General features: G+C 40.3%; 1 protein-coding gene across 1 annotated transcript in view; it reads left to right on the top strand.

Annotated features, from left to right (window-relative positions):
• Window positions 1-201: 201 nt before the first annotated feature.
• LOC126235183 (SET domain-containing protein SmydA-8-like) overlaps window positions 202-22,779 on the top strand; it is a 130,737-nt gene continuing 108,159 nt past the window's right edge. The window contains exon 1 of the mRNA XM_049943914.1: window positions 202-298. Within this exon, the coding sequence (XP_049799871.1) occupies window positions 275-298 (24 nt within the window). The 5' untranslated portion in view covers window positions 202-274. The remainder of the gene's footprint in view (window positions 299-22,779) is intronic.

Raw genomic sequence — 22,779 nt, 5'->3', positions numbered from 1 at the left:
CTTTCAAAAAATTCCGAATAACTGTTAAGGTGGGCAGAAAGGTGACCTGGATAATGAATTTGATAGGCTCATTGCATAGTAATTACGATTCTTAGAACTTCAGATCACAAAAATTCTTTAGTATGTGTAATTTTCTTTAGCAAATACATACCATATTTTAATGTTGCTGTAAACATCAACTAAATTTCTGCTTTCTAGCCGCGCGGGGTAGCCGCGCTGTCTAGAGCGCCTTGTTACGGCTGCCCCCGTCTGAGGTTCGAGTCCTCCCTCGGGCATGGGTGTCTGTGTTGTCCATAGCGTAAGTCAGTTTAAGTTAGATTAAGTTGTTTGTAGGCTTAGCGACCGATGACCTCAGCAGTTTGGTCCCGTAAGACCTTAACACAAATCCAAATTTTCTGCTCTCTAGGTCCGGTAGTTTTGAATAACATCCTGACCGTGGATAACAAGACAAGTGAGTCCAAATAACAGTCTAACTATCCAAATTTACGTTTTTCGTTGTTTTGCAAAATCACTCCACCTGAATGTCAGGTGGTTACATTTAAGGCCACGGTTGAATTCTTGTCCAATCCACGCTGTTGCTACGTCGCTAATAACTTCATCGTCAACGGAACGTAAAAACTGAAACTTTATTAACTCTTTTAACCAATTATATCAAGGTTCTTGAGCCTACGACTGCCTCATGTGGTGGCTTCACAACGACACCTAACGGAACGGCAATTCCCCGTTGTAAGAGTCATTGGTTCATACCAGAGGTAACACAGAGTAGCCTTACGTCACTCCCAGAGGCGCTATTTCTCAGATGATCTCATTCTTGTTGGTCGAACAACTGAGCAGAACGAAAACAAGACTCCCTAGAAATTACACAAAGGATTTTTGTCCGAAATTTTCATAGCGAAACGAAAAGTGAGCAATAGACAATTGGAGTATCAAACTGACCAGTGAGAGATGTACTACTACAATCACTGTAATTAAGAAAAAATAGAAAACATATTGATATTTAAATATATTATATTTTTCAGAAAGACTTGAAAATTAAAAAAATTCAAAAGGGTCAAACGTTTATGGAAATGAGTAGTCTAAAAGTAAGAAATAAAATAGAGTATAGAAACATTTTACGCGCCTTTGAATAATGCTCAAAGTCATGTGCAGCAAATTTCATCTAGTACTCTTTACAGTTTTGTGTTAAACATTGAACTTAACATTCTCATCTCATTTGCTGTGCATGATTTCGAGCACAATTCAAACGAGAGTCAAATGTTTCTGTAATAAGCTTCATAACTTCTTTTTAGGCATATCTTTTCACAAAATATTTGACCTTTTTTAATTTTTTCAAATTTTGCAAACTTGTGTTTTGTTCAGTGGAACGGTAAAACGAATCGCGTTGGGACATTCCCTCGCTTTAAAAGCGGGTATGTGATGGGATCGACTGTCAGTGTGACTTCTAGTAGCTCATTCCACATGCTACGTCGCTGGGTAAACGAGAGAACTTGAAGAGTCCTCGTCGCCTAGAGATGTGTGAAGATATCTACTTCTTAAAACGATCGTTGTCTGCGTTGGAAACAGTTGTGAAACTTCCGTAATATCCTAATTCGCAAATGAAGACACACATTTATTTCCTTGTGAGTAACGTTATTCGTGTAAATCACAACAGGGGCTTGGTTGCGTTTGTTCGATGACGTAATCATAGTCGCGGCCACATCACCAAAATACGTTGACGTTAAAAGAGCAAAATTCAGTTGTTGCCATTATTAAAGAATAATGAATATAAATGAATTCGAAACTGACAATATATGTAAAGTTAAATTTGGCGCTTTTTGACTGATAATATTGCAGCACATGCAGGAATTGAATTCTCATCCTCGTGAGAAAAAAGAAACTTATGCAGGAACGCAGTAATTTAAAAATTTTGAAAGACGCCGCTGCATTTATAAAAATTTAAAGACAGAAATTTAATTCCTGATTTTTTTCAATAAATTTGTGATCAAACCATTCGGTTTAATTTCTGTGTAATGTAGAAATATAGGCTAATTTCCATTCCCACGTAGTGCATTGTTCAACAATTCACCTGTTCTGGACATTTACGTGCATATAGTACTTGAATCTCTGCGACCCAGCTTGCCACGCCAGATGAGATAGCAAAGCCATAGAAAGTAATCGTCCATTCTCGATCGCTCTGTCTCTCTCTCTCTCTCTGTCTCTACGGCCAATTCCTTGCCTGCCATTGACTTACTTCAGTTAGTGTTGCAACTCTTTGACTTCCCTTTCAACGAACAAGAAAAGATTCCACGTGATACAAGATACTAAAGGTTCGGACTCCTTCAGTTAGCGTGTTTGTATTATAACAGTGTATTTTAAGAGTAAGACGCATTAGCTGTGTCAAAACGCGTGCGCAGGCAAGTGAGTGTGTGTCTGTATCGAGATAGGATGAGAGTGAAGTGATGGGCTTTTATCGAAGGTATTATGACATCGATTTCTAAGTATTAAACAGCTAAAACACATTCCTCTTGGAAGTCGTAATATGGACTGATAACCACGATATTGCGTACTTACTCAAGCTGGTTCGGTATTTTTTTTGGCCAGATGCACTTCCTATTGCCATAAGGTCATACTAATCAGGGAAGGGCTGTGGGGAATGTAAAAATCGTTCACGCCACGATTCATCTAAATAAACTCATGCAGAAAGTTGAGTGAAGCAGCGTACTGCAGACTTGTCGAAAAATTCACTGGAAATCTTCGAGTGGTTGAAAGACACTAAATGCGTCGATTTTTCGTTATGTTGTTTAAGGAGAGATAGGTCCTCCAATTTGAAAAGAAGAATAAAAAAATGAAGTTAGTTAAAGAAGTCGAATATCTTGAACAATTAAAATTACAGAAACGTAAGTAATCAGAAATTTTTATTCTGTTTCGTAAACTTAATTGTTCGATGAGACTTGTGAGAAATACACTGAAGAGCCAAAGAAACTGTTACACCTGGCTAATATCGTGTAGGGCCCCCGCGAGCACACAGAAGTTCCGCAACACGACGTGGCATGGGCTCGACTAATGTCTGAAGTAGTGCTGAAGGGAGCTGACACCATGAATCCTGCAGGACTGTCCGTAAATCCGTAAGAGTGCGACGGGGTGGAGATCTCTTCTGAACAGTACGTTGCAAGGCATCCCAGATATGCTCAATAATGTTCATGTCTGGGGAGTTTGGCGGCCATCGGAAGTATTTAAACTCAGAAGAGTGTTCCTGGTGCAACTCTGTAGCAATTCTGGACGGGCGGTGTGTCGCATTGTCGTGCTGGAAATCTGTCGAAATCCACAATAGACATGAATGGATGCCTGTAATCAGACAGGATGCTTACGTACGTGTCACCTGTCAGAGTCGAATCTAGACGTATCAGGGGTCCCGTATCACTCCAACTGCACACACCTCACACCATTACAGAGCCTCCACCAACTTGAACAGTTCCCTGCTGATATGCAGCGTCCACGGATTCATGAGGTTGTCTCCACACCCGTACACGTCCATCCACTCGATACAATTTGAAACGAGACTCGTCCGACCAGGCAACATGTTTGCAGTCATCAACAGTCCAATGTGGTGTTGACGGGCCCAGGCGGGGCGTAAACCTTTGTGTCGTGCACTCATCAAGGATACATGAGTTGGACTTCGGATCCGAAAGCCCATATCGATGATGGTTCGTTGAATGGTTCGCACGCTGACACTTGCTGATGGTCCAGCAATGAAATCTGCAGCACTATGCGGAAGGATTGCACTTTTGTCACGTTGAACGATTCTCCTAAGTCGTCCTTTGTCCCGTTCTCGCAGGATCTTTTTCTGGCCGCACGATGTCGGATACCTGATGTTTTACCGGATTCCAGATATTCACGGTACACTCGTGAAATGGTCGTACAGGAAAATCCGCACTTCATCGCTACCTCGGAAATGCTCTGACCCATCGCTCCGGTGCCGACTATAACACCACGTTCAGACTCACTTAAATCTCGATAACCTGCCATTATAGCAGCAGTAACCGATCTAAGAAGTTCGCCAGTCACTTGTTGTTTTACATATCCGTTGCCGACCGCAGCGCCGTATTCTGCTTGTTTACATGTCTCTGTATTTGAATACGCATGCCTAACCAGTTTCTTTGGCGCTTCAGTGCATATTGTCAATTTTTTGTCTCCAGAGATTCCGCAAACATTGTTTTCAAAAATAAATTTGAAGATGACAATTAACAAAGAAAAATCACCTAAAATGCTCTCTTACTACTTAGTCCGCACATTGCTTCAAGTGACTGTACTAACTACGCTTACGACCGAAGATGAGCTGACAAAAACTTTTGTGATAAGAAATATATACTAATTTCCATGGCGCAACAGCTATGTAGCAGTTGTAAAATTTTATTTTATCATGAAACCTTGTCGGAATAAAATCCATAAAATAAATAACGTAGCCGTTCCACTCGACGAACAGTCACAGCTACGCCCTGTCACGAGTCACACTGTAGAAATATCGTGCAACAACAACGCTGATATCAGGCAGAATACCTGACACCTCAAGATATCCAAAAAATATGAATTACAAATTTTCTGCTCACAAGTATCCGAGCACTCCTAGACAACGCGGAACTGACTTGTAGATGTATGAGAGGCGGATCCACCACTATAAAAGGAGATGGGGAGTATTACGTTGTCAGTATGAGGCAGTAAACAGCAGAAACGGTCGGTCAGTTGAGTGGTCATTAGATGTCAACTGAGTAACAGATCCATCAGGGATATTTCAGCCTTTCTAAAGTTGCTCAAATCGGCTGTTGGTGATATGATTGTGAAAATGCAAAGGAACAGCTGCAGCTAAACCAGGGCCAGACAGACCTCACGTACCGACGGACAGGGACTGTCGAGCATCGCGGATGGTGGTTGTCAATAAGAGCATGAAATCAGCGGAAAGAACAACACGTGAGTTCTAAAGTGCTACCACTGAGAGGAATGATGACCCACGCTATACTCTATGGCAATCCGATGGAAGAGTTTGAGTCCGACGAATGCCTAGAGAACGTTATCTATCATATGTGTAATACCTACAGCGAAGTAAGGAAGAGGTGGGGTTACAATATGGGGCTGTTTTTCGTGGTTAGGTTGTTGTTCCCGTTATTGAGTTTAAGAAAACGCTAAATGCGGCAGGATATGAGCAAATTTTGGAGCATTGTGTACTGAGTACGATGCAAAAGCAGTTCGAAGACAGTGAATTTTTGTATCAGTATGACTCAAATTCTGAAGGTTGTAACCTCCCCGCAAGAATTTGAAAGTCTATGATTATAGAAATAAACGTGCCAAATGTTGTCTTCCCACAAAAGTGAATAATAAAAATGTGAGCCAAGCGTAACCTCCTTGCAAAATTAAAGAATGAAGATTGCTCATTAAACCCACAATAATGTTAATTAAATAATGAACCATGAACTGAATGTAACATCTCAACAGAGATAATTAAACCTGACAAATTTTATAAGGGCAGCACCGCTGACCTTCGGCCCTGTGAAATAATTAAACCTGAATAGAAAAACCAAAATTCTTACCTCAGTAAAAATGCATGTATATCTGCTCTTATTTTTCGGCACAGCTCCGTGCAATGCTGGCCTATATTTAATTCTGATTCTTGGAGGAAATGCATAGGAAATATTCTTTGAATTGAAATGAATGCTTTTTCTTCAAAAGAGTAGAAAAATTCTTTAAATTGAAATGATTACTTTTCTTTAAAAGATTTACTTTATAGAAAAATTATTATTGGGGCATTTTTAAACAAATTAATTACAATTAACATACGTTATTAGCTGAGCGCAATGCTGCTTCATTACCTTCTACAATAATACACACCGTTCACCACAATCCTGACCAGATTCGGAAGAACAGCACGCCAACGACGTATGGCGACGCCTGCTCAGTACAACCATCCACTCGCTACAACTACTGGCGACTGACTACTACTACTGCAGACAGAGTGCAACTCGCAACTGTTCCTGCCGACTCGCTACACGCAACTGCACCAGACTGCTACTACTCTCCAACTGTCGACTCGCGCGGTCAAGCGCAGACTAGCAATGATAAATAACTCTCTGGTCAGAGATTCTGTCATGCCTCGCCATCGCTGGTACTGAATACATACGTGTTTCAAGGTGGCAGGGGTAAAATACAGGGAGCGAAAGGCTATTTACAATTTGTACAGAAACCAGATGGCAGTTATAAGAGTCGAGAGCATGAAAGGGAAACGGTGGTTGGGAAGGGAGTGAGACAGGGTTGTAGCCTATCCCCGATGTTATTCAATCTGTATATTGAGCAAGCAGTAAAGAAAACAAAAGAAAAATTCGGAGTAGGAATTAAAATACATGGAGAAGAAATAAAAACTTTGAGGTTCGCCGACGACATTGTAATTCTGTCAGAGACAGCAAAGGACCTGGAAAGGAGGGTATAAGATGAACATCAACAAAAGCAAAACGAGGATAATGGAATGTAGTCGAATTAAATCGGGTGATGCTGAGGGAATTTGATTAGGAAATGAGACGCTTAAAGTAGTAAATGAGTTTTGCTATTTGGGGAGCAAAATAACTGATGATGGTCGAAGTAGAGAGGATATAAAATGTAGACTGGCAATGGCAAGGAAAGCGTTTCGGAAGAAGAGAAATTTGTTAACATCGAGTATAGATTTAAGTGTCAGAAAGTAGTTTCTGAAAGTATTTGTATGGAGTGTAGCCATGTATGGAAGTGAAACGTGGACGATAAATAGTATAGACAAGAAGAGAATAGAAGCTTTTGAAATGTGGTGCTACAGAAGAATGCTGGAGATTAGATGGGTAGATCACCTAACTAATGAGGAGGTATTGAATAGAATTGGAGAGAAAAGAAATTTGTGGCACAACTTGACTAGAAGAAGGGATAGGTTGGTAGGGCATATTCTGAGGCATGAAGGGATCACCAATTTAGTATTGGAGGGCAGCGTGGAGGATAAAAATCGTAGAAGGAGACTAAAAGATGAATACACTAAACAGATTCAGAAGGATGTAGGTTGCAGTAGGTACTGGGAGATGAAGAAGCTTCACAGGATATAATAGCATGGAGAGCTGCATCAAACCAGTCTCAGGACTGAAGACCACAACAACAACAACAACATGACAGTGCACCTTGTCATAAAGCAGCATCTGTGAGACTATCGTGAAATGGACTGTCTGCCGGGAGTTCCGAGCTGAACCCAATGGAACGCTTTTGGGATGAGTTAGAAAGTCGACTTCGCTAATGAACACAGCGTTCAACATCAGTATCTCCTCTGGCCTTGGTTCTTACGGAAGAATGGCCGGCCATTCCTCCACACACTTTCAGACACCTCATTGAAACTGTGCCCAGCAGAGTTCAAGCCACCAAAAGGCGAAGAGTGGACACAACCCATATTAATATCTGCCAGTAGATGACCGCATACTTTTGATCAATGCCTGTCATCTGCAGAGCTTTACGAACTGCCCAGTCTGTCAGCAAGAAAAGGTTATGCATCCAAAATAGCATAACGGCTCATACATGCGAAATATCCACGTCTACATCTGCACTCTGCGAATCACTGTGTAGTGTGTGGCAGATGGCATTTTTTATTGTGCCATATGTTAGAATCCCTTCTCGTTCCATTCATGTATGGGGAGTAGGAAGAATGACAGGTTGTACGCCTCTCTGCGAACAGCTATTTGCCTGATTTTATCAGCGCGATCTCTGTACGAGATACTTACACAGAGTGTTCAGGAATATTCGTAGTTTCTGCCATGAAAAACAACTCCTGAAGTCTTCCGAGCATGTTTTCACGAGGTGTGTGGTGTTTTCCTTTGTGTGGCCACCTATTAAGATTCATTAATATTCACGGTAAACTCTCTCGCCATTCAAAAAGGACAGTGACCATAGCTTCTCCCTACTTTGCATGCACTCGATGTTTCTTCTCGTCCAGTCTCAAGTGGATCCCATGCACTCGAACAACGTTCTAGGATGAGTCATACAAGTGTTTCGTCTGCAACCTCTTTCTATACGTCTGGAGTTCCCCAGTGTACTATCATTTGCTATATCTACAACTCAGCGTAGAAGGTCGTTCCTATTCATATATGCACACTTTGATACACTCAAACATGCGCCAGGCAATGTAAGTGTAACACAAAGTGAGAGGGAGCAAAATAAATTCCTCGGGCTGAGAGTGTATGTGATGTTGTTTCAGTGATTACAATATCGAGTCAAACTTATAAATAACCTGACGGTATGACCCCAGTTATAAGTATGACGTTGCATCCCCTGTGGTATGGATGCATGCACTGATTCGGTTCGGAATGGTGTTATGAAGCCATTTTACTCTCTCTAGAGGCAAACTGTCCCAAAACTGTAGCAACTGGTTCTCGATATTCTGGTCGCTGACACTGGGACGGAACTGACGTGCGAGCTGGTCCCTGGTTCCATCAGGGACAGATCTGGGATCCTGTCCTCAATAGGTAGATAAATATATATTCAGCGATCACAGGCCCTGCCTCCATTCCTTCCTGTTTTGTGCCCGGTTCCACCAGATGTCTTCAATTCACAGGGCTGCTAGGTCCTTCGCCAGGTCGTCCATCAAGCGCTGCCTTGGTCGTCCAATGGGGCGTTTGGTTTTTGGTTTCCCCGCTAGTGCCATCTTCGCCTGTTTTCCATCCTGCATACGGGCTATATGGCCCACCCATTGTATTCTTTTGCTCTTTATCTTCTGCAGGATAGTTGGTTGTCGCATCAGAAGGTAGAATTCCTCGTTTTTCCTCCTCCTCCATTCTCCATTATCTAAAACTGGTCCCCATATCTTCCTCATTACTCTTCTTTCAAATATTAATAGTTTTTCCCTTTCTCGCTTAGTCATGCTCCATGTTTCTGAACCGTACATTATTGCTGCGCGTACCACTGTGTTGTAGATTTTCATCTTCGTGTTCACTGAGATCGATTTAGAGACAAGCGTCTCTCTGATGGTATGCATGCATTTCGTTCTCATGCTATTCTTTCCTTGATGTCCTTTTTATGTTATTGTCCGTGGTAAACCACGATCCCAAGTATTTGAAGTGGTTTACTCTCTTGAACCTCTTGTCATCTATCTCAAGAAATTCTATCTGCTCTTGTCTTCTTCCTAATTGCATGAACTCTGTTTTGTCTCTATTCACTTTGAGCCCTACCTCTATAGGACTACCTCAAAATCATGCAGACAGTTTATAAAGAAACATGTCAAGTGTGGAGTATTGCCCTGTTGAAAAATGGCACCACGATATTGCCGCATGAGAGGTAATACGTAAGGAAGGAAGTCTGTGACGTATCGTTGTGCCGTCAGAGTTTTCTCAGTCACTACCATCCCGTGACATGAAGTCATACCCAATGACTCCCCACGTCGTGACGCCAGGAGAACACCGCTGTGCCTGTCCAAAACGTTGGAAGACTGGAGCCTTTTGGAAGACTGGGGCCTCTTCCCAAGTCTTCGTCATACTCGCCGAAGATGATCATCCGGGCAGAGCAGAACAGTGGTTCACCACTGAACACAACACGAAGCCATTCACCAGCAGTCCGTGCTTACAGGTACGGCATCACTACAAAACAGTTTTTTGTGTTGTGGTGTTAATGGCAGCCTACACATGGGACTGTAATTCCCTCATTCACTTCTGCTGGTCTCCGACAAATGGTGCGGATTGACACAGAATGTCGCAGAGATTCCATTCCATGTTCTCGGTTGTCAGTAGCAGATCTGAAGGGGTTACAATGCCCTTGCTGCACATTACATTCCTGCCGGTGGTGTGTACACTTTGACACTGACATCCGACCAAGTCTTCTGGTTGCTTCACTTTTCTCTTACTGGTTCCCACTGCTCCAAGGTTAAAATTATTCATAATGGTAAAAGCAAAACTGCAACTATTTAGTCTAGCAAATCTGCAACTTTGACCGGACATAATTTCGTCAGATGTAACTGTATAATCTTTGAAAAGCCTGAACCTGCAGTTAATGCTATTTGTTGAGTCATTAGTGTATAACATGAACAGCAAAGACACTGTTGACTTCCCTGGGGTACATAAGAAGTTTACTTCAACATACACAGCCTCTCTCCTTCTCAGTAATAGTTGAATGTCCGAACACTTATCGAGTTCCATTGCAGGCGTGTAAGCAATTTCAGGTGTCTTTCCACTGTATGAGTAAAGTTTCTTGGCGTCTTCAAAGGGCAGCTGACTATACTGCCATAAGCACGAAGAATTCTCATCACCTAATAGAGTACAAAAGAGAATCCTGAACACTTTACAGCAAAATGAGGAAATAATAAAGAAAAGAAGTTGACATTTGGGTGATAATCTTTCCTCTTCCTTTCATCGGAATCGCCCGTGACCATCAGAAATAAATGGCTTACGGCCTTGCACGAAAAACAATATACCACAAACTGTCATCGTGGAAAAGGTTAGTCGGTGTGAGTTGACTACTATCTACTGAAAGATCCTTAAGAGTACGAGACGAATCAGTTTCTTTCATCGTTCATTGAATAACTATATACTATTCAAATTCATATGATTTATCCCTGTTGGCCAAACGATACTATATGTTTACAGACATTTTGTGTCGTGATGAAAATAATTGCTCTTAGTGTCGTACACATTCACTGCTCTCCACGCCGGAATGTCTTATCCCCAACTCGTATTACGTATTTGCGAATTGCCTACGCACACAGTAAAAAAAAATCCGGCGTAAAAGCGTGTGATAATATGTTATCGCATATCTCTGAGAACAAGCTACAAATAAATTGTTGTTGTTTTGAACATGGTATGCACTGAAATTTCCAACTTATTTGCTCTGTCACTGGTGTGCAATCCGCTGCAGCAAGCTGTCTCGTATATTCGAATTATTGACAAGTTAAATATTATATCTGAACTGGAGAATGGAGCGAATAATATCGACGGGCAACACTCTAATTTAAATAGTGCCGAACATCGGCTTCGCTTCGTTAACGATTCTTTCTTTACTTTTATAAGTTGTAGCACTTCGTGTGCTGTACATTGGTTTCTTGTTTAATAACACTAACAAAAAGTAGTGATAAACTGACGTTAATTTACTCTACTACAGGAAAAATAGGTAGTGACTCATATTATACGGTTGAGCCAACTGTGGAATATTATACGTCTATTATTTGTTTCTTTTCTAGTGGGCCCGCAGCATACCTGAGGTCGAAGAACGACATATTTTTATTTTTTGGTAGAATCGCACTATTTATTTATTTACTTGTAGTGATACAAGTTACAGACGAGCCCATTTTGCCATTATAAAGCTTACTGCGAAGATTTCGTAGTAGGTAAAATATTTCTTGAAGGGTGTCATCTTGCTTTCAGCTGTCAGAATTTTATTTTACGACTGCAATTTCGACATTAAGCAATTTTCAAGCATTTACAAAACACAATACAACGTAATGAAAACAATTTGCAGAGGGGTTAACAGTAGGTACAACCAATCTTATAGTTTGTTGACATCCATACACCCTATTTACAGGATTTTGACATACAGGTTTACGTTAGGCAGGCATAACGACATAATATGTACATCAAAGAATGGTGAAACTCATGTAAGGTATTAATTTCAATAGACAATGTCTGAAGCACAAAGTGACTCCCAAATAGGTTTGTGTTCTGATAAATTCGAAACGTAGTGTTGCAAAACATTGTAAAAATCATGTAGTGAACGACTCTGGATAAAATGTGAAATACGTGACAGACTTAAACATAAGCAAGAGTTCAATAGAAAACTGTATCTGTGCCATACGACATCAGGAAGAGAAATTAGTCCGCTACGGTTCGACTCCGTTTATGAATTAATTCACGAATGCAAACAAATTATTAGTAGTGAAGTGGGGACAAGACATGCTTGTAAGCTGGACAAATTAAGGTACCTGCAGGCAAGTAATACTACTTTTGGATTTGATCACGCTGAATGCAATTTCAAATTTTTAAAGCCAGGCTAACTAATACCGCCGTACCTATAGCTGACATGAATATTTTAGATAAAGGGTTAAAGTACAATGCAACACCAACCATGAAGACAGAAGAGCTCTAGATATGTGCCAGTTACCGGTCCATGAAGAAAACGGAATTACGAACACAGTTGCTAGTATTATTGCAGAACAAATAAAACCCAACAAAGAGAGGGACACTAATAAGATCAAAGATGATTTTTACCGTATGTGAAATTAACAACAAATAAAGCTATTTTCCAGAAAGGAGATAAGGACACTCGTGTATTTATTATAAATGGGAATGATTATGTTATTAAGGTACATAATTTTATTGCTACTAATAAAATGAAGAAACTGAATAGAGATCCTACCAACAGATTCAATGCTTTAATCAGGAGCACTTTAAAAAGTGTAATTTCATCCAAACAAAGAGGGAAGACAATGAATGTTTGGTCATGAACCCACGAACACCCACACTCCGTGCTCAACCTAAGGTCCATAATATCATATATCCGATATGCCCTGTAAAGAATAGTATTGGTAGTCATGCATACAGAAATAGTAAGAAACTTAATACTATGATAAAAAATATACTTTTGAAACAGACTACAAGTTTAAAATGCCATTGATGTAGCTACCCAAATTAAAGAAATACCCCATACCTAAAAAAGGAAAATTTGTTCCATTTGATATAGTAAATCTATTTAATAATATTCCAATAATAGAAATCATTGACATTTCAAAAACAGAACCTACTCAAACACAAAAAATTGGAGTAGCTGAAACAGGAAATTATTGAGTTGCTACAGTTGATCTTATCTTTCAACTATTTTAAAGATGAGTATGTACTCACAACCAAATGGTGTTGCTATGGGCAGCTGTGTTGCTAGCACACTGGCAGATGTTTCTATAAATCATATAGAGAACCAGTTCTTTGAAAAATTTACTGGTACGTCTACTCAGATTTTATATTACAAAAAGTATTTAGAGGATGCTCTTGTTCTTTTCAATGACACAGTTGCTGAAATCGAAAGTATGCTTCCACAATATAACAGTGTACGTCCAAAAACTGTTTTTACTGTGGAGTTAGAAAAATCAACAGTCAATTAATTTCTAGATATGATAATAAAGAATGGCAATGTCGCCCACAAATTCGGAATATTTCGGAAACCAACTTGCTCTGACAGCATAATCTACTACATTTGGTGCGACCCAGAAATGCATAAGAAAGCCTTTTTTCACTGTTTGACCAACAGAATCATTAACCTCCCATTATAACAGAAAGAAATTACCGAAAAGTTGTATATAATAAAACATTTAGCACTAAACAACAGCTACAGTGCTGATAAGGTAGATAAAACGTATACTACTAAATTATATAACAAAAGTAGCAATATCGATAAAGAAATAACATTAACAAGAGAAGCAGAACCAGAAAAAACGAAATGCACTGATTTACTTTATTATGGTGCCATATCATAAAGAACAGCCGATAATTTTCGTAAAAGTAATGTACGAATCAGGTACCGCACGAATAGCAAAGTAGGGACAATAATAATCACGCACAGATCCCACGAAACAAAGCCATTTATACACTCCGGGATTCATAAAACCAAATGTGATGAATGTGAAAATTTCTGTGTGGGGCAAACAGGTTCCACCAGATTCAGAGAGTACACAAACATAAGCGAAAATTACGTTGTTCTCTCTGCCTAACATAAACCTATACGTCGAAATCTTGTAAATACAATATATGAATGTCAACAAACTACAAAATTGGTTGTACCTACTGTTGATCCCTCTGTAAGTTGTTCTCGTTACGTTGTATTGTGCTTTGTAAATGCTTGAAAATCTCTTAATGACGAAATTGTTATCGCGAGATAAAATTCTGACAGCTGAAAGCAAGATGACAACTTTTAAAAAAACTATATAAGTTGAGGACCCATATTACAAAAAAGTGAGGTATCATATTGTTCCTTACGTCTATATTAGTCTACGTGTATGTATGGCACATTATGCTTACGTCTTAGCTGGTTGACGTGGTCCATGTTGCATCCTGAAGCGTAAATAATGTCGGCTGTCTTTTTATTATGTTATGATCACGTTATTTGTGTATACTTCTATTTGCGATAACCTGATAAAATTATTTTGGACAGCCTTTTCGACATTTGCTAATCCAGCGTTGCGACATGTTAGGCCGGTATTACACTATCAAGTTTCTTTGTCAAAGATTTGATCAAAGATGTGATCCAATATTCCGTCCAATATATTTGACAAAGATCTTTGACGTAGCGCTACAAGGGGTATTACACTGTCATCAAATTTTTCGTCAAAGTTCAAGATGGCTGACAACAACTTGTTATTAACCGCAGCAGTTCTACGTACTCCAATTGCATTCTGTGCACATGCGGAAAAGAAGTGGGGGGGAAATGGAACCATACATACGAGGTTGACAGTCTTAAAAGTCCTGGGATTACAACTTGATAATAAATTCAGTTGGGAGGAGCACACCACAGAACTGCAGAAACGCCTTAACAAATCTGTATTTGCAATTCGAGTGTTAGCAGACATAGTCAACATAAAAATGAAAAAGCTTGCATACTTTCATTCCATAATGTCATATGGGATAATATTTTGGGGTAAATCTTGAAGTCAAACAAAAGTTTTCAAGGTCCAAAAGCGTGTAATACGTATTATTTGTGGAGTAAATTCACGGACGTCCTGCAGAAACCTCTTCAAAGAACTGGGTATACTAACTACTGCCTCTCAGTATATTTACTTCTTAATAAAATTTGTCGTAAATAATATATCTCTTTTTCCAACAAACAACTCAGTTCATACATACAATACCAGGAACAAATATGATCTGCACAAGGACTTAAAAGCACTTACTTTAGTTCAAAAAGGGGTCCACTACTCAGGAACACTCATCTTCAATAATTTGCCAGGAAACATAAAAAATTTAGTTAGAAATAAGGATCAGTTTAAAAGGAGCCTGAAAGACTTACTACTGCCCAACTCCTTCTACTCCATTGGCGAAATTTTTAATAGAAACAAATGATGTATTGTATTTATTCATACTATTAGTATTTTTATTTCAGCTTAAAAAAAATCGACATGTTCCACATCCACGAGGATTCCTCAGCACGGAGCTATGGAACGAAAAACTAATCTAATCTGGGTGAAGCCGTGGGTTTTACGACGACACGATAAAAGCATTCAACAAAACTTGTTACGTGAGCTTACAGTGGAAGACGTCAAGTCGTACATCAATTACTTAAGAATGGATGAGCATACATTTCTGTATGTGCTCAATGAAGTGTATCCTTATATCACAAAGCACAATTTTCACTTAAGAACTGCTACATCTTCAGAAGACAGGCTCACTATAACACTCCGATTCCTTGCTACAGGAGAGGGTTATGTTAGGTTATGTTACGTTAGGTCAGGTCTCCAATCTTCTTAATCTATTTTTGTATTCAGGGTGCCTCACGTTGTAAAGCGCCTCATAAGCTTCAGACATCTCTATTAATTCTGTAGTTGTCGGCACACACCAATTGTATTTACCGGCAATGGTTATAAAAACACTACAGACGACAGAACGCTGCAGCGATGCTAGCGCTCCGCGTGGTAACATATCGCATTGCAGTGAACAGAAGACAAGCGATTTCTTTGATCAAATATACGGTCTCGGCCTAGATTTGATCAAATATTGGACGACATTTGTCAAAGATCCCTATTACACTATCAAATATCTTTGACAAAGATATTGGACAAAGATATTGGACAAAGAAATTTGATAGTGTAATACCGGCCTTAGCAATGGAACTTTTGTTTCGTGGAAAGTCAGTGATTAAGTCTGATTTTCAGAGATATTGTTTTGTGGTTTTTGCAGACATGATATTTGTTCTGTTATTTTGTGTTTATCATCGTGTAACTTGTCTCACTACCAATAAATAAATATTTAGTGCAGGCCTGTACTAAAAAATAAAAATATGTCTTTCCATTTATGTTTTGTACATTGCACTCTCATGTGCTGGCACCATTTGCGACTGTAGAACAAATTTAGCAGAAATATTTCCAATGACGATCATACGGATGTATTTCTATTAAAATTACTTATTTCGCTGCTATGACGACATGATCTGTAACTGGGAATTATTCGTCTCGTGTCCTGTCTTGGATCTCATACTATCAATCTTTCCGCTTCCTTCGAGCGACTCGTGGAGCAACAACTCTAATTGGTTCAATAGGATGTCAGTAAGGGTCAACAGCAGCCCGAGTACTGAAGGCAGAAAACAAGATTCTCTTTCGTCACGACAAGAAACTGTGAAATAGACTGTGAGAAGACTCAGTCTGTGACCAACATAATTACCATCACTCGGCCGGCCGCTGTGGCCGAGCGGTTCTAGGCGTTTCAGTCCGGTACCGCGCTGTCGCTAGGGTCGCGGGTTCGAATCCTGCCTCGGGCATGGGTGTGTGGGATGTCCTTAGGTTAGTTAGGTTTTAGTAGTTCTAAGTCTAGGGGACTGATGACTTCAGATGGTAAGTCCCGTAGTGCTTAGAGCCATGTATCATCACTCGTTTCTGCGTTTCTGTACGATAACTAGACGCTGAAAGAAACCGCGTATGGAGCAACGGTCGCGTATCTGTCTGATGCATGGTAATGCGTCATTAAAACTCTGAACAACTTGAATTGGCCGATGTAGATGTAACTTTTATATTTAAAAATTAATAACTTCAAAATGTCTCTAGTATTGGTAAAAAATAAAGCATCCACTGACAGACATTGGCCACCGCTAAATTGGCTATTTATTTACATAAAATAAGTACAGTTTGAATCATCAGTAAAAATATTGATTCCTATTATTAAAAGCCTCATGCGAGTGAAAAGTAATTTGTAACACAATAAGAATAGATTTAGCATGGGACAATATATCTTACAAGCAATCTATAGATGTGCAATTCTTCGTAATAACTGATTAATCATAATGGTATGCATATACAAGGCACTCTGAGACTACACGCAGATCAGAGGCCACACGCAAGATTTACATGTGGGTCGCAATGAAGCTGACAGATTGCAACATTTCAGAGGTATTAGCCTGTAAGCACGAGTTGTGCGCTATATTTAAATGTGTAGCTTTTAATAGTAATATGAACAACAAATGCATATTGTGAGTTGTGCAGCTGCGCGGAATGGCCGCGCGTTTTAAGGCGCCATGTCACGGATTGTGCGACCCCTCCGGCAGAGGTTCGAGTCCTCCCTCGGGCATGGGTGTGTATGTTGTTCTTAGCATAAGCTGGTTTAAGTAGCGAGTAAGTCTACGGACCTATGACCTCAGCAGTTTGGTCCTAAAGAAATTCACACACATTTCAACATTTTGAGTTGTGCAACAGCAAATTCATGGGTGTTAAAGGACTGTAGTCATATTGGCCAGGTTCAGTCCGTTTTACGCGCTCGTAGAGGCAAGACCTGCAAGGATGCGCGACAAATCAGTCGCTTCTAAAAGTGTTAGAAGGTTTTCGTAAGGATCTGCAAAATTTCTTTGTTTCCTCGTGGACTTAGAAAAGTTTACTACTCTAAGCTGGAGCGTGATGTTGACGACAATAAATTCTAGAAAATTCGTACATTCCTAAAATTTTCTTATTGAGACTAAAGGACCTTTGATGATTTTCGTGGAACACCAAATTATTTTCAAAAAGTACCGCACTTACAACTCGAACACTGAACAGCAGTTAAAAGAGAAATCAAATAAAGTTGTCGTTGCACGCACACCATTAAGGCACATGTACAATACACATTTCGTTTAGTACGCTGCAGGCAAGATTTGTTGATGATGTTTATTTTCCCCTAGCCATATTCTGCGTGTAATTCAATAAACTACCAGGAAATATAACAATAGAAATAGGACGATGCGACGGGTGTGTGGCCGTCCTCAGGGCAACACTCACGAACATTAAAGCTGGCCAGACACTTTTATTAAGCCCTTGCACCAAAAGATTGTATTATATGGTCCCATTTCGTCTATGAATGTTTATTTCATAATTCTTCAGTAAAGTAAAAAATGTTGTTGGAAATGCATCGATAGCAAATGAGCAAAGGTAAACCTCCAACTATAGTAACTGGGGAAAAATGAGTATTCCTGTTTGTGACAGAAAAAGCAAGCCTTAAGAGGCTTTATCCTTTCCTTCTAAAAATAAATACTCTCTTGATTGCATAACCTATCGTCGTTTTACCGTATTGTCACCTCCTGCCTGTCCGCCCCTGGTAGCTGAGTGGTCAGCGCGATGAACTGTCAATCCTAACGGCCCGAGTTCGATTCCCGGCTGGGTCAGAGATTTTCTCCGCTCAGGGACTCGGTGGTACGCTGTCCTTATCATCATCATTTCATCCTCATCGACACGCAAGTCGAAGAGGCGTCAACTCGAAAGATTTGCACCAGACGAAAGGTCTACCCGACGGGAGGCCCTAGCCACACGGAATTTCCATTTCCATTACCTCCTGCCTAGCAGAGAGCCATATAAGCCTTCTATCGTTGCAGATGTAACAAACATATTTGATATTCGCATTAACAGAGTGCAATAGCAGTATCAGCAGTCACCTCGGGAGAAAAAAAAAAAACAGTCGTTAAAGTGCAAGTTCCAAAGACTCTGTGCTATTTGCCATATCATTAAATGTAATAAATTTAAATATAGTGCACATCTTTCGCAAAAACTGCGAGCCTTAATGGGCTCTAACTTTATCGTAGAGATGTACACATCTCATAGTACTGAAACTTTTTATGAGCATAAGGTCGCAACTTTTAGCAACGCCTCCAGGAACCTGAAACTGCCTTCGTTCTCTGACAGATCAGCATCCGCTTGGTAGAAAATAACTGGTTACTATCATACATAGCAGCCACACGTGATAGCCTAGTTGGTACTCCGCTATCTGAAGTCAATAACAGTGGCGTAAATAGGCTGGGACAACTGGGACCCTCGATGACGAAAGGCACCCAGGCACCCAAAATAAAGAAAAAGAAAATTTTAAAAATAAAAAGATAAACATATATAAATCTCTTATGTCCTTTATCTATATCAAAGATCAGTCTGCATTAGGAATCAAATGTCAGTGAACTAAATGTAGAGAACGAAAATGTCGAGATGTGAGCAAATGTTGGGGGCAGGATTACAGCGGAGCATACGTCGTGAGTGGAGCACACAATGGCGTGAAAAAGATAAACAAGTCACAATTTAATTTATGACGATTTCCTGATATGGTCAGCTGTGTTAGACGCGATATCCGAATATAAAGACGGTTGTTATTCTTATTGCAGCAGCTTATTCTCCTAGATCGCTCAAAAATACTCAATGATTACTACCTTCAGTGAAATTAATCTCCATCTTCAGATCATTTGTGCAGAAAAAATTTGACAGAGTCAGTCCACTTCTTCGATTGATCGCATTAGTGGGACACAACTTAGGGAGACGATAATCCCTAATATCGGCTCTCGTCGTACAATAAGAGAATAGCTGTGCGAAAGGCGCTCCATAGTTACAAATAAAATACATGAGACGCGTATAAAATGTTTTCATGCTGTGTCCTTGTTGACATCTGATAGGTCCCACTCTATAAATGTTTTGGAGAGGTCCAGTGGTGTTACTCGTGGTGTCATGGTGTGGGGAGCCATTCGGTATGATTTCAGGTCACGGCTTATAACCCTACCACTACTATTGTAATTTAGTATAATTTTACCTAAACAACAAAAAAACCTGTCTCTTGCTGTCACGTATACTACACTACTGGCCATTACAATTGCTACACCAAGAAGAAATGCAGATGATAAACGGGTATTCATTGGACAAGTATATTATACTAGAACTGACATGTGATAACATTTTCACGCAATTTGGGTGCATAGATCCTGAGAAATCAGTACCTAGAACAACCACCTCTGGCCGTTATAAGAGCCTTGATACGCCTGGGCATTGAGTCAAACACAGCTTGGATGGCGTGATGCCCATGCAGCTTCAACACGATACCACAATTCATCAAGAGTAGTGACTGGCGTATTGTAACGAGCCAGTTGCTCGGCCACCATTGACCAGACGTTTTCAATTGGTGAGAGATCTGGAGAATGTGCTGGTCAGGGCAGCCGTCGAACATTTCCTGTATCCAGAAAGGCTCGTACAGGACCTGCAACATGCGGCCGTGCATTGTCCTGCTGAAATGTAGGGTTTCGCAGGGATCGAATGAAGGGTAGAGCCACGGGTCGTAACACATCTGAAATGTAACGTCCACTGTTCAAAGTGCCGTCAATGCGAACAAGAGGTAACGTGAGACGTGTAACCAATGGCACCCCATACCATCACGACGGGTGATACGCCAGTATGGCGATGACAAATACACGCTTCCAGTGTGTGTTCACCGTGATGTCACCAAACACGGATGCGACCATCATGATGCTGTAAACAGAACCTGATTCATCCGAAAAAAATGACGTTTTGCCATTCGCGTACCCAAGTTCGTCATTGAGTACACCATCGCAGGCGCTCCTGTCTGTGATGTAGCGTCGAGGGTAACCGCAGCCATGGTCTCCGAGCTGATAGTTCATGCTGCTGCAAACGTCGTCGAACTGTTCGTGCAGATGGTTGTTGTCTTGCAAACGTCCCCATCTGTTGACTCAGGGATCGAGACGTGGCTGCACGATCCGTTACAGACATGCGGATAAGACGCCTGTTATCTCGACTGCTAGTGATACGAGGCCGTTGGGATCCAGCACGGCGTTCCGTATTACCCTCCTGAACCCACCGAGTCCATATTCTGCTAACAGTCATTGGATCTCGACCAACGCGGGCAGCAATGTCGCGATACGATAAACCGCAATCGCGATAAGCTACAATCCGACCTTTATCAAAGTCGGAAACGTGATGGTATGCATTTCTCCTCCTTACACGAGGCATCACAACAACGTTTCAACAGGCAACGCCGGTCAACTGCTGTTTGTGTATTAGAAATCGGTTGGAAACTTTCCTCTTGTCAGCACGCTGTAGGTGTCGCCACCGGCGCCAACCTTGTGTGAATGCTCTGAAAAGGTAATCATTTGCATATCACAGCATCTTCTTCCTGTCGATTAAATTTCGCGTCTGTATCACGTCATCTTCATGGTGTAGCAACTTTAATGGCCGGTAGTGTATATTCCAACAGAACAAATAGTAGTGTTACGGGAAAAGCCAAGTATAACCCTCTTAGTAAATTTCAGTTTACTTTGCAAATAAAGTACACCATGGGACGATGGCCCTGTTAATAGGAAAAGCTAATCAATAGAGTTACCCTTTTAACAGGATTTGACCGTGTGTTGTGTCTAATGGATAAGTAAATCAGACTATTCAATTCTTTTCCTAAGATTTTACCGAGCGGTTAAATAGAAACGCAGTAGGAATAATATTATACTGAAGCTAGGACAAAGTGGCTCCAACTTGATTTAGTGGCTTAAAACATTTACTAATGTTCGTCAGCCTATCGAGGCGATGAAACAGTGAAGTATTTGGAAAAGCAGACGTATGAATTTTGCCTACTTTCTTCCTACTGTTTAATTTGGTCCTTCAAATTAAATATTACTCCACGTAAAAAATATTGGTGCAGACACTGGAATTTCTTTTTGACTGCTATACCCTTATACATTACGTTTTTAAAAGCAAAAAATCGCAGTAGGTAACGTCAAGGAAGCTAAAAAAAATTGGCCAGGGGGGATCTATAGAAAAGCATTTTCTATAATAAAATACTTAAATACTAAAATATTTAAATACTAAAGTACACACGTTTTATACTGATCATCTCACTTCAAGAAAACCTCTTTCTCCCTGGAATTTACTTTCAAAAGGTATTATTCTTTGAACTGACTCTACATAGTCATTTACCAGATTGTAGTAACTTGGCTATACTCTGATTGAATTTTACTTAAGCAAACTTTTACTATAACATTTTGCAGTTGTTAAGAAAACACAAAAACAATTTAAATGGTGCCTCTTTATATTAATTTGGCACTTCATAAGTTTGTAAAATAGGATACTCGGATTCATCAAACACCAGGAAGGAACCCTATATAGGTGTATGATTATGATGAAATAACAGGGGAACAACTTTCTTTAAAGTTCAAGTATGTTTACTAAAACGCAGTTTAAATTAATGTACAAAAGTAAATTTACTATAAAAAGTCTTATCTGGTGGCTGTACGCTTGGGTGTAACGAAGAATTATGGCTGTTACACTATCCACAGTATGGCCTGCAAGTCTCTTGCCGCACGGGCTCAATTTCTCTCCTTGGCGTTGGTCAAATCTACGTACAGTAACCCAACAACTCGCAGCTTTGCCGTAAGCTGTTTGCAGTCTCCATCCGAGGCATTTTGTGCGAATTTTCAGGCAAAGCTTCTCCTGCTCCACAAAGGTGTTGCCTCAGTCACTGCTGCCCACAGACTGTGTGACTTACTTCCCAACTTGCTCTAGGTAGCGCGCCAATTCGCCCTTGCCACCTTTTCCACTCCCCAGAGCCACTTTCGTTTTAAACAAACTCACACTGGCTTTTACACAACACCTATTTCTTATACTGTTGCTAAGCGTGAGCATTTCTTAAATTGTCAAATTTACATCAATATGAACAATTTATAGTCGGCCGTTCTGGTCGAGTGGTTCTAGGCGCTTCAGTCGGGAACCGCGCTCCTTCTACAGTCGCAGGCTCGAATCCTGCCTCGGGCATGAATGTGTGCGAAGTCCTTAGGTTAGTTAGGTTTAAGTAGTTCTAATTC

This window comes from Schistocerca nitens, chromosome 2, assembly GCF_023898315.1.
Source record: "Schistocerca nitens isolate TAMUIC-IGC-003100 chromosome 2, iqSchNite1.1, whole genome shotgun sequence".
NCBI classification, from domain to species: domain Eukaryota; kingdom Metazoa; phylum Arthropoda; class Insecta; order Orthoptera; family Acrididae; genus Schistocerca; species Schistocerca nitens.
The sequence above is the reverse complement of the archived record's forward strand: the minus strand, read 5'-3'. Positions and strand labels throughout refer to the sequence as shown.